The sequence below is a fragment of the Notechis scutatus genome, chromosome 1 (assembly GCF_049901735.1).
Source record: "Notechis scutatus isolate UNSWTSFEM ecotype Mainland chromosome 1, rNotScu1.2, whole genome shotgun sequence".
In the NCBI taxonomy this organism is placed as follows: domain Eukaryota; kingdom Metazoa; phylum Chordata; class Lepidosauria; order Squamata; family Elapidae; genus Notechis; species Notechis scutatus.
In genome coordinates, this window is record NC_142009.1 from 208,158,432 (window position 1) to 208,172,103 (window position 13,672).

A 13,672-nucleotide genomic window follows, 5' to 3' on the forward strand; every position below is an offset into this window, starting at 1 on the left:
TGGTTTCACTTAGCAATTGGTTTGCTTAAGGGCCAAGTTGCCACTCCCAATTTTGGATGCTAAGTAAGAATTGCCTGTGTAGAAAATTAGGAGCCTTGTGACATGGAAGCTCCTAGCTGATTTGTGGTAGATAGTAAGAGGAAACGATTAGAGAGCTGGAGACCCACTGCCAGATTGCAAATGCAAACCTCTCAAGATTGGTAAGTGTACTCAATCCATCAGTCTATGCCTTGCTGATACAGAAAGCAAGAACTACACATTCAGTGAAACATACTGTATTTAATGCAGCCTTAGTTCCGTGCAGTTCTTGCTTCCTTGATCTTTAAAGCTAGTCTAGTGATTAATGCAGAATTTTTGAAACTACCTGAGGAATGTCCAAGCCTCATTTATAGTGAATTAAATAAGACAACCACTTTGAATGATTCAGGATGCTACTTCTCGGATTTCTTGCCACCTTGACTGTGTTGCCAGTAGATTAACCTTTTCTGTACTGTTTATATCTGCTCTCTTGTTTCTTTTGAAGCCTCCCACAATCATTCTGAAGACTGTCAGGAGCTCAGTTTTGGTAGGCCAAGAGAGTTGTAGTCTTCTAAGAGTCTGTGAGGAGACTGGGAAAGGAATGGAAAGGATGGCAGCAAGCAAGTCAGTAGACAGCCTATCTCATAAAAAGCAAATTAGCCTGAGGGTGAGGATGAGTGAGAAATGTGGGGAAATTTGTTTCGAAGTATTCAAACGGAGTCTACCTCATAAAACTAGCTATAAATGAGAAAGTCTGGAAAAATCCTATTTTATATTCCAAGACTCTGAATTTATTCTGAACATTAAATTTTACCTTTCTGAATTCTGCAGTTTGGGCTACATCCCTTGCTCCAATGGGAAAATGCAATCTCTCTTCCTCCAACCTTGGAGGGGGAGGGGCTGATCCTGGTGACTGATTTATGTGACCTTGTTATCAAAATGCTAAAAGTAAACAAAGGTCCATCAGTAATAAAAGTGTGTAAGATACAGTTTGGTAGTGGATGGGCAGAAGAACCCGGCATGTATTATCAAACATGGTTGAACAAGGTCACCAATGTGGCCTTCATAGAAATTTGCTCTTCTAAGTCCTTAGTGCCAGGGTCAGGGATGAGCAGGGCCTGGAGAAGCAATGTACAAGTATGAGTTCAAATCTAGGAGGGAAAGCATCTACACTTCTCTTATGTTGGATGGATGCTTTTGGGGTGGCGAATATCTTTATGGGAAGGCGGTTGCTGATAAATTTTCCACCAAACACTACAGTTATTTTGCATAAAACTTTGTTGAGAAACTTGCTCAATTACCTGAAAGTTTTGCCCCTTCATTGGCAGAGTCCATGCTGGCGACTTGCCATGTTAACTGAGATTCTTTTTGGCTTAATCAGAATCTGATGAAGTAAACAAGGCAATTACTAACATGTTGTCTCACGTGTTGTTAAGCATGTGCATAGGATCAGAAGGGGCATGGTTGGCTGGATCCTGGAGATGGCCAATGCTTCATCTTGAGAGGGGATGTTTCCTGAAGCTCTAGTGCAGGGGTGTCAAACTTATGTTACCATGGCATCATCACATGATGTATCATGCCTCCCCCCTCTTCACTAAATCACATATGGGTGTGGCCAGCACATGATCCATCCGGCCCATGAGTTTTACAGCCCTGCTCTAGTCTAGTGCACACCATTGCTAAGAGATATTCTTTGAATTCAGCTGTATTGGTACCTGGAAACTGTGAGGACCTGAATGGATCCCAGCATGCTCAGCTGAAATCCTTGTAAAATGGAGTTGCTGGTTGGCAGAGAGAGAAATTTGGTTCTGGTTTTACTTCTTGGTGGGTTACTTTCCTCTAAAAGACCTGATCTTTGACAGCTGACCATAATATACTGTATAAAATCAACTTCCATCACTTCAAAAATCATACAATATAGTAATGTTCATCAATTACTTATAAGTAAATTAAAGGGTTTTTTCCCCCAACTCAGCAAACTGTTAATTTATTTCCAGGACAGTTTATTTTGATTCTTCTTTTTAAAAAAGTTTATTCACATGGTACATTTCCAGCAGAAAAGCACAACCTAAAATGTAGATTTAAACTCACTGAAGTTCTTGTAAGATTATGACTGTAGAACTGGCCTTCCATTTGTTGTATTTTAAATTGCAGTTTAACATTCACCACAGCCACCCCACTCAAATTCAGATGTTAATCACTTTCTGCAATATGAAAGTAAGATGAGAGGTTTTTTCCCCCCACCAGAAAAACCTGTTGATGCATTTCCACTCATATTAGATAATCACTTGAGGGGCTCATTTCAACTCTGTAATTTCTTTACAGGTTTTGTTGATTAGAAAAGGGAGAGAGAATGAAAAAAAATACAGCTTTTCTGAATAAAAGCTCACTCGCTGTAAATGTATTAATTTTATCAGATGTGTTTAACCCCTTAAGTATAGACGGAGCTCTTCCAAATTACTAGCTGGAATTGTTAAATTGCTTGTCATTTGCAATAAAATATTTACAGTTTTTCTTAAATAAAAGAGTATTCCCTAGAGTAACACCCCTCTAATTTTGGCTGGGTTTTTTTTTTGTTTAATTTAGACAACCTGCCACCTGTGTTTCTGGCTCCAACCAATCAGCTTCTAACTTTTGAAGGGGAGACTTTTGTTTATCAACTACAAGCAGTGGATCCTGAGAGATCAGCCCTGTTTTTTACTTTAGAAGCCGGCCCTCAAGAAGCCACCCTCTCTCCTGCTGGCCTTCTCATCTGGCAGGTCCATTCTGGAGAAGAGAAGAGTTTTGAATTCACGGTTTCTGATGAATGCAATGCTCAAAGCAGACATTCAGTGCAGGTAGGAAGGAAGGAAAGAGATCTACAATCCTTCAAAAACTAGTTTGTGAGCTCTTGGGTAATCCAATATAGTTAATAACGTGTTACTGTCTTTAAACAGCTTAGGACTTCTTCTGTTTTCAAATGAGTGAACGTTATCATTCATGACAGTAATGATGAATTAATCTAATAAATATCCTGGAGAAAGTGAATCCCGTATATTCAATGAATCATAAAGGGGTCTCTATTGATTGCTGTCCGGAAGACCACTTTTTTGCCAAGCTGGTTAATGGTTCATTAATCTGCTTCAAAACTTGTTGTATGCATGTGGATCTTTGAAGAAAAACACATGATGACATAAAGGACCAGCCATAAAGGGAAAATTATAATTCATTTGCAACAATATTTTTATAGGGGTTTTCCCCGCCTCTTATACCATTACTCCATAACCTTGGTTTCTTGGCCATGCTTTCCTGCTTTGTCTTTATAGCAAGCTGTTCTATTAATTTTGCAGCAGCATTTGCTAATAATGCAAATGCACAGGAGGAACAAACGTACAGCTAAAAGAGGCTGGTTCGTATGGATAATTGCTAAGGGAATTGTTTAAAACAAATGTTAACTCAGATCACTAGATATAAAATTTATACAGAACCTGGAGGTATTAGCAACAAAGCCCCTCGGAGTTAGATTCATTGAGCAGTCAAGACCAATCTATACATTATGCTAAGTAACCAGTTGCTTTTAAGAATGGCAAATGCAAAATTGGTCCTTTTTCCTTGGTGATGTTCAGTGATATCTTTATATCATGATGCTTCATGTTTATTGACTCTTAACAGTCAATTACAGAAGGGAGGGGGAGGTAGAACATAATAGCATTAGAATATTGTTAAAAGTTCTATTAGATATTAGAAAGGAAAAAGTTGAATGAACACATTTAGTTTTCAAGTGGCAGCTATGCATTCATCATGTGCCTGTGTTCTGTTTCTCATCATCTATGAATATTGGGAAATTCTTCTTGTATCTTTCAGGGAATAAATGTTAGTATTGTTACTGTTACATTTTGAGCCACAAATCACTCTTACATACATCATTACATGGGAACTTCAATAAGTAGCCTTATTGTAAAAGTAATAAAATGCATGCTTTGTTGCCTTTTGTAGATTTCAGTGAAGCCTTGTGGCTGCTTGAATGGTGGAACTTGCATCACCAACATTAACTTCCCTCCTGGTGTTGGGGAATATCTGTGTATATGTCCCAGTGAATTTGAAGGGGACCATTGCCAAAGCAGCCATAATCATTGCAAATCAAATCCATGTGGTATTGGTTCTTGTACTGGTGGAATAGACAGCTACAAGTGCAAATGTCCAGCAGGTTGGAAAGGTGAGTTGTGTCTATAATCTCCTCTTTTCATATTTAATTTTGGCACAATTATATGTAGTGTTGTTCAAAATAAAAATGGAGAATCATCATTTTATCATGGCAGAAATATTCTTTTGATAAAGGCATTGGTCCCTAGCCAAAAAACAAGCAAGGCAAGGCAAGCATTGGATGGCAGCTGTTTGTAAATGGAAGACTAAAAATGATAAGCTGATGTTATTTCAAGAGAGAAAAAGAAAAAGTTTACCACCAATCAATATAAGTCACAGTATGGTGCATTTGATTTTAGCTTAGTGTGTTTTGTGGATTCAACTACTGTGTTTTGCAAACTATTTATAGTTTAAAACTGTATAAACCTACTTGACCTATATATATATGAATATTTCCATCCATCCATCCTGTTTGTGAAATCCCATTCTTTGCCAAACATTAACACTAGAACTTCCATCTTCCATAGTATAGGGTAGAATAATGTTAACTCATACCCAGTATCTTTATTTGTCTTCAGAACGTGTTTAGGATAAGTAGAAATAAGGACAACCAAGAGTTCCTATGCTCTTTTGGAGGAGAAAAACTAAAATAGTAACATGGTACTGAAATTGGGGTTATGTTGGGTGCCAGGTTACAGGCCCGACACAAATGGAACCCAAGACTGATGCTGGACAGTAATAGCAGAGTGGTTATCAAAGATCTAATAATAGTAATACTAATTAGTAATACTAATAATAGTACATTGGGACAATATTTTTCCTATTCTGCTCCTACAAGCTGGGTACCACCTAGTTCACAATTCTAAAAGGAGTTAGTTCAAGTCAAAGTATAATGAGAATCAAATCCTGTGAGATTGTGTGAAGTATCTGTCTGCAGTATTTTTTTAAAAAAAACATCCCTATTTCCCCATAAACTTAAATTTAAACAATTGCTTTCTGACATTTTCATTGGATGCTAGTCTGCTAATTTTGTTTTCTTTATCCACATGAACATAGTGATAAGATATTGCCTGCTAAGAAAAAAGAAAGACACCTGCTTCAATCACTCTCCCTTTTCTAGTTCATTTAAATAAAATATTCATTGTTTCAGCAGCTGCTTCCTAAGCTGAAAATAGCAAACATGAGGAAAATGGGGGGAGGAATAAAGAAATGATGGAGAGGCATTCCTATTTCATTCAGTATTTTAATAGCAGGTGAAAAATTATATGCAAGTGGAGTTGAAAACCAGCTGAGAAGTAGATGATTTTACTTCAGGGCAGATTCTGTTACAGCAATAAAGCTTCTTGAAGTCGTGTTTGTCTCAATTCCCCAGAAAACCATCAATAATCTAATGAACAGGTAACACTGCACTGCTCAAGTGACAAGACCATTATGGCATCACACCTTTACAAATGATAGCAAACAGATAGTAGTAACAAAACACTTGCTCTTAAGAGATCACTTTAAATATCATCCCTAGAGAAGCTCATTACTAAAAGTGCAGGAAGCACTGTTGTGCATGCAAAACTACCACTGCATTCTAAATCCCATTTTGCTGTCACTGACAGGATGATAGTAATTACAGATGTGCACAGGAGGAACAAGGAGAAGGCAGGGATTAAAAAATGAGCAGGAGTGATGGAAATATCTACACAGAATGCAGGCCCAGAGTGCATCTTTTGTGGTTTAAACTTCCCAAAACAGGTGCTCCTGTTTGGGACCTCATTCCAAATCTATTGTTGGATATTCAAAGTATTTAGTGCATATGCTTGTTGCTATGGGTACTTTCTGAACAGGAGGCAGTAGCAAAACACAAATGCACATGTAAAGCACAAGCTTCAGAGTGAACCATGTTTATCAAAACATTTCTTCACTTTGGAAAAAGCACACACAATTTATTGCATTGCTTCAATGCTATATGTTGATTGAGAAAGCATTGGTGACCAAAAGAGCACGTGCATTTTCACAGCTGGGGAGAGAAATGTGCCTATTGCAAAAGTATACTAATTTTAGATCAGCTGGCCATAGACAATTAGAGACTAGTTGTCCTTATTTATTTGCATCAAGTCTGACAATGTATTAACATAAACAGTTGAATATATGTTCCAGCAAAAGGATTATAACATGGACAGATAACAGATCAGTATCCTGAAGATTTATCTCAATTTGGTTTTTTTTAATGAAACTATCACATGGGACAATAAAGAGAATCCTTGCTAAGATTGATTTGTTTTTTGACCTACACTACGCATGTAAATGATCTTCCTATGATTAACTTTTCTGTAGCCAGACTGCTTCATTTTTATTACTGACTTGCATTTTCTTCATCTGTATCTGTGTTTGGAAGGAACCCAAAATGAGGATGGATTAATTCAACATTTAAGACCTTCACTTCAACACTTGACCACTCTAATTATATGTACCAAGAATCTTTTTTTACAGTTTTCAACCTAGTAGTACTGTATACACACTGGTTTTTATCTGCTCAGCTGTGTCCAGAAAATAGTTTTAGCATATTTGTTGTTATTTTTTTTCCTATTGTTATAAATATTTTAGATTCCTCAACTAAGTCTTAATGTTAGAAGCATGATATTAATCAGTTCTATGTTGTTCACATTTTCCTATACTGAACTGTCTGTCTCAGTACCTGTTTTAGCATATCTACATTTCATAATCTTGTTTCCTAAAGACTCTAAAATCGGGCACCTATATATTTTTGGGGTTTTAACTTGTTTCCCTGAATCAAGCATTCCTTCATACATTATTGCTGCCTTCTGGGTTAAATAGAGGTGTACTCACTCATATGACCTGGCTTGCTATCATTTTCTGCTCTTCCTAGTAAAGCTCAGTAAGTTTTTGGCAATTTTTATAACTTTTTGTCTTCTGAGAACATTGTTAAAACTTCCTTTTGGACTAAAAGCCTGAAGTTCTTTGACTTATCTTTTAGAAAAAATATTGTGGGAGATAATAGATAAAATTGAAGAGATTCTTTTAGTACCAGGTTAAATTCATCCATTGTTCCTGAGATTTTTACTCACCAAAGATGTGGGGGGAAAGGATTCCTTTTTCATGTAATGAAATTAGACATATAAAAAATTGGATGTCTCAATAAATCTTCCTCTTCAAATATTTTCTACCCAGAAATATTCCACATTGTCCAAGAACAAAGCAGTCCTTTCCACTATGCTCATGCTGTTTTTCCTAATATTTACCTACAACTTAGAATATGCCCTATGCTGTTCATTTAGTTGTTTAATGTTTATCATGGGAAAAGTGCACACTGCAGTTGATATTTTGACTGAATCCCCACTGGACTTGAGAATGTAATATAATAGTCCATCTTGAGATATCAGGCTCAGTAGGAAAATATTTGATGGGCTCAGAAAGATATTTTCATATTCCTTCAGTCCTCTTAATTATCTCACTGTCCCTCACTGAAACAGCAATCTGTTCAGAAACTGTTCAGTGTTTCTCTACCATACAACTATATGCAAAAGGTAGTGTTTCCTTGTGTGTGTTTTAACATAAAGGGAAATGAAAATAGAATGTGCTTAAAGTTTTTACATAATTCTGAGAGCTGGTAGAAGGAGAACCAGAATTAACCCTCTCTGCTTGTAAGAACCAATGGTTTTCAGACAGTGGAATATATATTAAATTTATCATTGGAAATAATGTTAATTATAAGAAATATAGTTGTCATAAACACATGCCAGTTGCCAAGTGCCTAAATTTATATCATGCATCTCTGGAGATATTGTAATGGTCATAAGTAACCAGTCCTTTTTTTTTTACACAAGTGTGAGGACTGGTCATGCATCCCATTATAACTTGGTCATAAGTGTGAGGACCAGTCATGAATCCTATTGTAACTTCGAACGATTGGGAAATGAATGCTTGTAAGTTGAGGACTATCTCTATAATCACAAAAAAAAAAATTTTTTTTGGGTGAAGTCATTTTCTTTTTTTAACTTCACTGTTTAAAAAATAGAAATATTTTTTTAAAAGCACAGATTACTGACAAAGTAATTCTGAAATAGTACATTGCTGGATTTTTTTCACTTAAAAAATTAAGTATATTGTGTTAAGGAAAGCATACACACACACACACACCTTGTCTGAAACTAGAAATATTCTCTATACCAAGCAACTATTCTACCTACCACACTAATGTAGAACTATCAATGAAAGTGGTTTTAAAAGATATTAATGACTGTTGTAACTAATCGGTCATTTGAGTAAACATTCCTGCCTCTGCAAAGTAATCATTGTGAGATATGAATGCAGAGTAATATTGTCCTACTATCATTCCTACCATCTCTACTATCCCAAAACATCCCTTGGCTAATTCACATTGTTGATGGGACAACCTGGCAGTCTGAATAAGACCTTAGAGCAGGGGTGTCAAACTCCCGTTGTCACAGTAGCATCACTTGACGTATTGGGACTTTTTGTATTTTGCCTTAGAGCAAAATACATTGCTAAATCAAGTGAAATCCAAGTGGTTTTTTTTTTTTTTTTTTTTTAGAAAAGCACTTTTGTTATAAAATCTCCTTGGCCCTAGTCACCTCCAGCTTGAACTAACATGAAGCAGTGGCCCCCAACCTTTTGGGCACCAACAGCTGGTTCCATGGACAAGAGGTTTTTCTGCGGGCTGGAGTGGGTGTGGTTTCACGTGCTGCCTGCATTCCGTGGTCAGGGCCTCACTTATTTGCATGGCTCAGTTTCTGGCATGTCGTGGCCCAGTGCTGGTCCATGGATTGGGGACCCCTGCGGTAAAGCACTCTACATGGGGGTAAAATCTTCCAGGGACCTTCCCTGTCATGGTGCTTGCCTTATTCTCTCCCCCACTCTCCAAGTTAAGCTAGTTCCATCCCTGTTAATGTTTAGGAAGAGCCTCGAGACCTGGTTATGTCATCTATCTTGAGTGGGGGGGGGTTGTCACAGAGAACCAGCAATATTTTAAGGTGGGTCCCTTATTATATCTAATATGTGGTTGCTATACTTTTCGCTGCCTTCAGACATAAAATACCTCAGCCTAAATTCTAAAGTAGAAATTTTCTTTAAAAGTTATTTATATTCTGTGTTCAAATTCTCTCTGTTTAGGTTGATATGCAGTGACTGCTTTAGGAAAATAGTTTCACATAACTGTTTCCTAAGATAATAGTTTCACTTTTTAATTATTCTTTAATTTTTACTAATTATATTTTTATAATTATTGTTTATATATATATATATATATATATATATATATATATATATATATATATATATATATATATATATATATATATATATATATATGGATCTTTAGGTTATTCGGGTTTTCTCCGCGTAAGATTCAAAGTATCTAGGCAGCGTTTCGGCGAGGTCCCACTCGCCATCTTCAGGCTGGTGCTTTCGGCTTAGTGCCAGTGCAAGCAGTGTGTGACCGGAGCTGCCATCTCTCTATATACAAGTGGTGGGGGATGGTGTGCTGGGCTGGTTGGCTGTGCTGCAGCCTCTTGATTGGTTGATGGAGTTGATGTTGGTATAATGGGCTGTGTAATGGCCTTTTGTTGTAGAGATATCCTGGATCTTGTGCTGTCAAAAGGCCATTACACAGCCCATTATACCAACATCAACTCCATCAACCAATCAAGAGGCTGCAGCACAGCCAACCAGCCCAGCACACCATCCCCCACCACTTGTATATATAGAGAGATGGCAGCTCGACACTGCTTGCACTGGCACTAAGCCAAAGCACCAGCCTGAAGATGGCGAGTGGGACCTCGCCAAACGCTGCCTGATACTTTGAATCTTACGCGAGAAACCCGAATAACCAAAGATCCACATACAAATACCCGAGAACCTCAGAAAACATATATATATATATATATATATATATATATATATATATATATATATATATATATATATATATATATATATATATATATATATATATATCGGCTTGGTTCGGGTATTTTCCCACATCATTGTAGTTGTTCTTTTAAAGTTGTAGCAACGTTTCAGCAGAATCTCATCTGCCATCATCAGGCTTCTGTATTGTGTCTGTCTGTGAGTCAGACTTTTACAGTGGTTTCAGATTTAAATTTGGGGCAGCCTATTGCTGTGCCAGAATGGTTTTTTCTTCATCCTGATTGGTTGGGAGTCTTGGTCTGTGTTTATTGGTCTCGGAGTTTGCTGTGTTCTGCTTGATTGGTGTCTCTAATATCTTCTGTCTGTTTTTTGGCTCTTTTTGTATCTTGATTGGCTGGCAGCATTGTGTTGCTTTATTGGAGGCCTTTAGTGCAGCTTGGCTTCGGGTAAATGGACGGCTATCATTAGTTAGGAAGCTGGGTTTCATCTGGGTGCCTGGTTGGGATGTGTTTGAGCTGGAAGTATCAGGGGGGATCTGTTTGTGCCCAGGTGTTTGCCTGGCTTGTGGTGTGGAGATTTTTTTGTTTGTGAGTGCCAAAAAACAGACAGAAGATATTAGAGACACCAATCAAGCAGAACACAGCAAACTCCGAGACCAATAAACACAGACCAAGACTCCCAACCAATCAGGATGAAGAAAAAACCATTCTGGCACAGCAATAGGCTGCCCCAAATTTAAATCTGAAACCACTGTAAAAGTCTGACTCACAGACGGACACAATACAGAAGCCTGATGATGGCAGATGAGATTCTGCTGAAACGTTGCTACAACTTTAAAAGCACAACTATAATGACGTGGGAAAATACCCGAACAAAGCTGAAGGCCATCTATCTATCTATCTATCTATCTATCTATCTATCTATCTATCTATCTATCTATCTATCTATCTATCTATCTATCTATCTATCTATCTATATATTTAGATTGTAGTTTTACTTTATTTGTTATATGCTACCCTAAGTCACTTCTGGTGAGAATGGGCAGCTATCTTTTTTAACAAAGAAAGAAACAAAGTGCTTTCTGTCTTTCTTATAAGTGTTGGATCTGCAATTCATACATCGTTTTGTACAACTCCCATCATGGAAAACTTTCTTTCTTTCAATCAAACTGCTATTAAAACTTGAGGATTAATTTGTAGCCCACAATTACATAAATCCCACTAGCATTTTCAGCACAAATGTCTTATACCTGGAGGGGTGATAATGAAACAAGGTTTTAAGACTATATTAGTTTTATTTGAGTGGCTAACATTCAGTTTTACATTTGGGGAAGCAGTACACTAGTGGAACTAGACAACTGCAACATCAGATGAATCTGTTGGGGGGCTTTCAATGACAAATGACCAACATCTTCACCAACTCTACTTCTGGGAAGCCTGCCTAATGTGTACGAAGATTTAAGCAAAGGATTAAACAGCAGTAGCAACATCTTTCTATTTATTAATCTAAGTTTTATTTTTTGCCACAGGGTATACTTGTCAAGAGGATATAAATGAATGTGAAACAAATGCTTGTTTTCCTGATGTTTCTTGCACAAATACCATGGGGTCTTTTGAATGTGGCAACTGCCCTATTGGGATGAAAGGTGATGGTAGAAATTGCAAGTGTGAGTATTTTGTTACTGAAGTTACAGTAATTAAGGAAATAATTGTAACAGCCTCAGCCCAAAAATAAATTTTATGAGCCAAAATAGTATAATATTAGTATCTTTGTTCAAATATATATGTGGTTTATCTCTGATACATTCAAACATACCTAGAAAAAGAAAGGGAGGGTTTTGTCAATGAAAATTTGCTGAATAAGAAAAATTATGATATAATTTGAACTGAATTGAAAATAAGATAAATGATGGACTGGCATTAATCAAAGCATATTGATGTGAATGTGTATGCGTGTTCATTAGTCTTATTTGCACAGGATATGCAGAAATAAGGGGTCAATCATAGCATGAAAACTATAATGCTGCTGTCCTGATAAGTTATCTAAAAATAATTTTCAGTATGCTGTATTCTATATCAAGTAATACTATCCACTTTTATACAATATGATTATGCCTACAGAGAACATTTAATACCTTCACTCAGGGGCATGAGAAAATGTAGACATGCCAAATAAGTAGCAATTTACTGGATCTAATATTCATCTAACATTGTCCTCTGGTCATCCTGATCCTAAGATGAGAACTTACCAAAACACAGAGAAGACAGAAAGATTAAGACCTAGTCTCTATGTAGAAGTCCGTTAGTAGAACATTGATGTAGTCCAATATTATTTAGTGGTTAACTTAAACTTTGGTAATGATGCTTTAATATTATCCTTCCCTCTTTTATGAAAATATATTTCTGAATACATTGTCTAAATTTTCCTCCAGAGTCCTTCCAAACTTTAAACGTTATTGCTTTACATTATCCTTGTTTTTAATTGTTGCTTCTTCCCTTAAATACAAGTTTATTATTTCTTCAGTAAATCAATAAAAATTGTTAAACAACTTTATGAGATGAACAGCACTTTTTAGATTAACCCCATCCTCAAGGAAAAAAGTACCCAGAGTGTTACAGAGGAAGTTCAATAACTTGTTTACTGTTTACTTCATTATGCATGATATCATTTATGAATGCTCCCGAGGATGTAACTGCCTCCCTGGTTTTTCTGTATTTTCATGTATACCTGAGTATTAACCTTCAGTGTGGAAAACAATTAAATGAACTATCCAAGAACATTCCTCCTCCTCCTCCTGCTCCTGCTCCTGCTCCTCCTGCTCCTCCTCCTCCTCCTCCTCCTCCTCCTCCTCCTCCTCCTCTTCCTCCTCTCCCTCCTCCTCCTCTTTTTTTGTTCATTATACAAACAACAGGTTATGTGTCGAGACAAAACCAATGGCTTAGAGCTGAAAAATCCTAGAAAACATAAACAGTCTGTTGTAATATTGATTCAGTCTTCCCTTGGCTTACAGTTTTATCTTATAGAAACTATTTTCTAGTCTTTGTCTTGTTTCAGAACATTTGTGGCTACCTTGAAGCGTTTTTGGTGTTCTTGTGTTAAGCGTGACTGGAGAAACCGTGACTGGAGAAAGGAAGATTCAATTAATACCTAAGTAAAATTCTGTCCTTAACTGAAATGTGGCTGTTTATTTGCACACTCTCAGGATTTTAAAATGCTTCATCTGATACAGCAGTTGTACATCACTTATTTAAATTATCTTACAGAAGTAATGAAAGTGGTTATTGGTTGCAAAATTCTTTTTTCATAGCAAATGTTCAGTGACATTTGCTCTGAAAAAAATTATTGCTCTGAAATATGATGCCTTTATATGCCTGGCTTAAAGTTGGGAAAAGATCCTCTTACTCTTAACCAACTAATCGACCAATCTCCTCATTTTGATTTAAACAATGGTTCCTCCCTTTATGCAAACCAGGTTATACTATGTACTATATAGCAGGCTAGAAAATCATGAAGCTACGGCAAAAGTAGAAAAGTTCCCAATCTACTTCTATGCTCTGTCTAACATATCCAATGTTATACTGTCATTTTTGCACTAGGAACCTAAAAAGACCATGTTGTCCTTCTTTCTTAAGTC

At 36.8% G+C, this 13,672-nt stretch overlaps 1 protein-coding gene across 1 annotated transcript in view; it reads left to right on the forward strand.

The window, feature by feature from the left end:
• The window catches only part of VWDE (von Willebrand factor D and EGF domains), a 383,187-nt gene that overhangs the window by 287,276 nt on the left and 82,239 nt on the right, over nucleotides 1-13,672 (forward strand). The window contains exons 16-18 of the mRNA XM_087955799.1: nucleotides 2,605-2,855; nucleotides 3,994-4,213; nucleotides 11,567-11,704. Of these exons, the coding sequence (XP_087811925.1) occupies nucleotides 2,605-2,855; nucleotides 3,994-4,213; nucleotides 11,567-11,704 (609 nt within the window). The remainder of the gene's footprint in view (nucleotides 1-2,604; nucleotides 2,856-3,993; nucleotides 4,214-11,566; nucleotides 11,705-13,672) is intronic.